At 57.9% G+C, this 359-nt stretch overlaps 1 protein-coding gene across 1 annotated transcript; it reads left to right on the top strand.

Moving 5' to 3' along the window:
- The first annotated feature begins 47 nt into the window (after positions 1–47).
- Positions 48–359, top strand: LOC147091939 (histone H4-like). Its single transcript, XM_085976578.1, has one exon. It carries the CDS (start codon positions 48–50, stop codon positions 357–359), a length of 312 nt encoding a protein of 103 aa, XP_085832704.1.

Below are 359 nucleotides of genomic sequence, written 5' to 3'. Positions count from 1 at the left end.
ATTCAATTACTGGGGTTGTTTCTTTTGCAATAGCTTAAGTTTCAGTTATGACCGGCAGAGGGAAAGGGGGTAAGGGGCTGGGGAAAGGCGGAGTCAAGCGGCACAGCAAAGTCCTTCGTGACAACATCCAGGGCATCACCAAGCCCGCCATCCACCGCCTGGCTCGGCGAGGCGGCGTCAAGCGCATCTCCGGCCTCATCTACGAAGAGGCCCGGGGTGTGCTGAAGGTCTTCCTGGAGAACATCATCAGAGACTCGGTCACCTACACGGAACACGTGAAGCGCAGGACGGTAACTGCCCTGGACGTGGTGTACGCGCTGAAACGCCAGGGGCGGACACTCTATGGATTCGGCGGTTGA

The sequence above is a fragment of the Somniosus microcephalus genome, unplaced genomic scaffold (genome assembly GCF_052327205.1).
Source record: "Somniosus microcephalus isolate GS21.2 unplaced genomic scaffold, FLI_Smic_1.0 unresolved_chr3, whole genome shotgun sequence".
Lineage (NCBI taxonomy): Eukaryota > Metazoa > Chordata > Chondrichthyes > Squaliformes > Somniosidae > Somniosus > Somniosus microcephalus.
The sequence above is the reverse complement of the archived record's forward strand: the minus strand, read 5'-3'. Positions and strand labels throughout refer to the sequence as shown.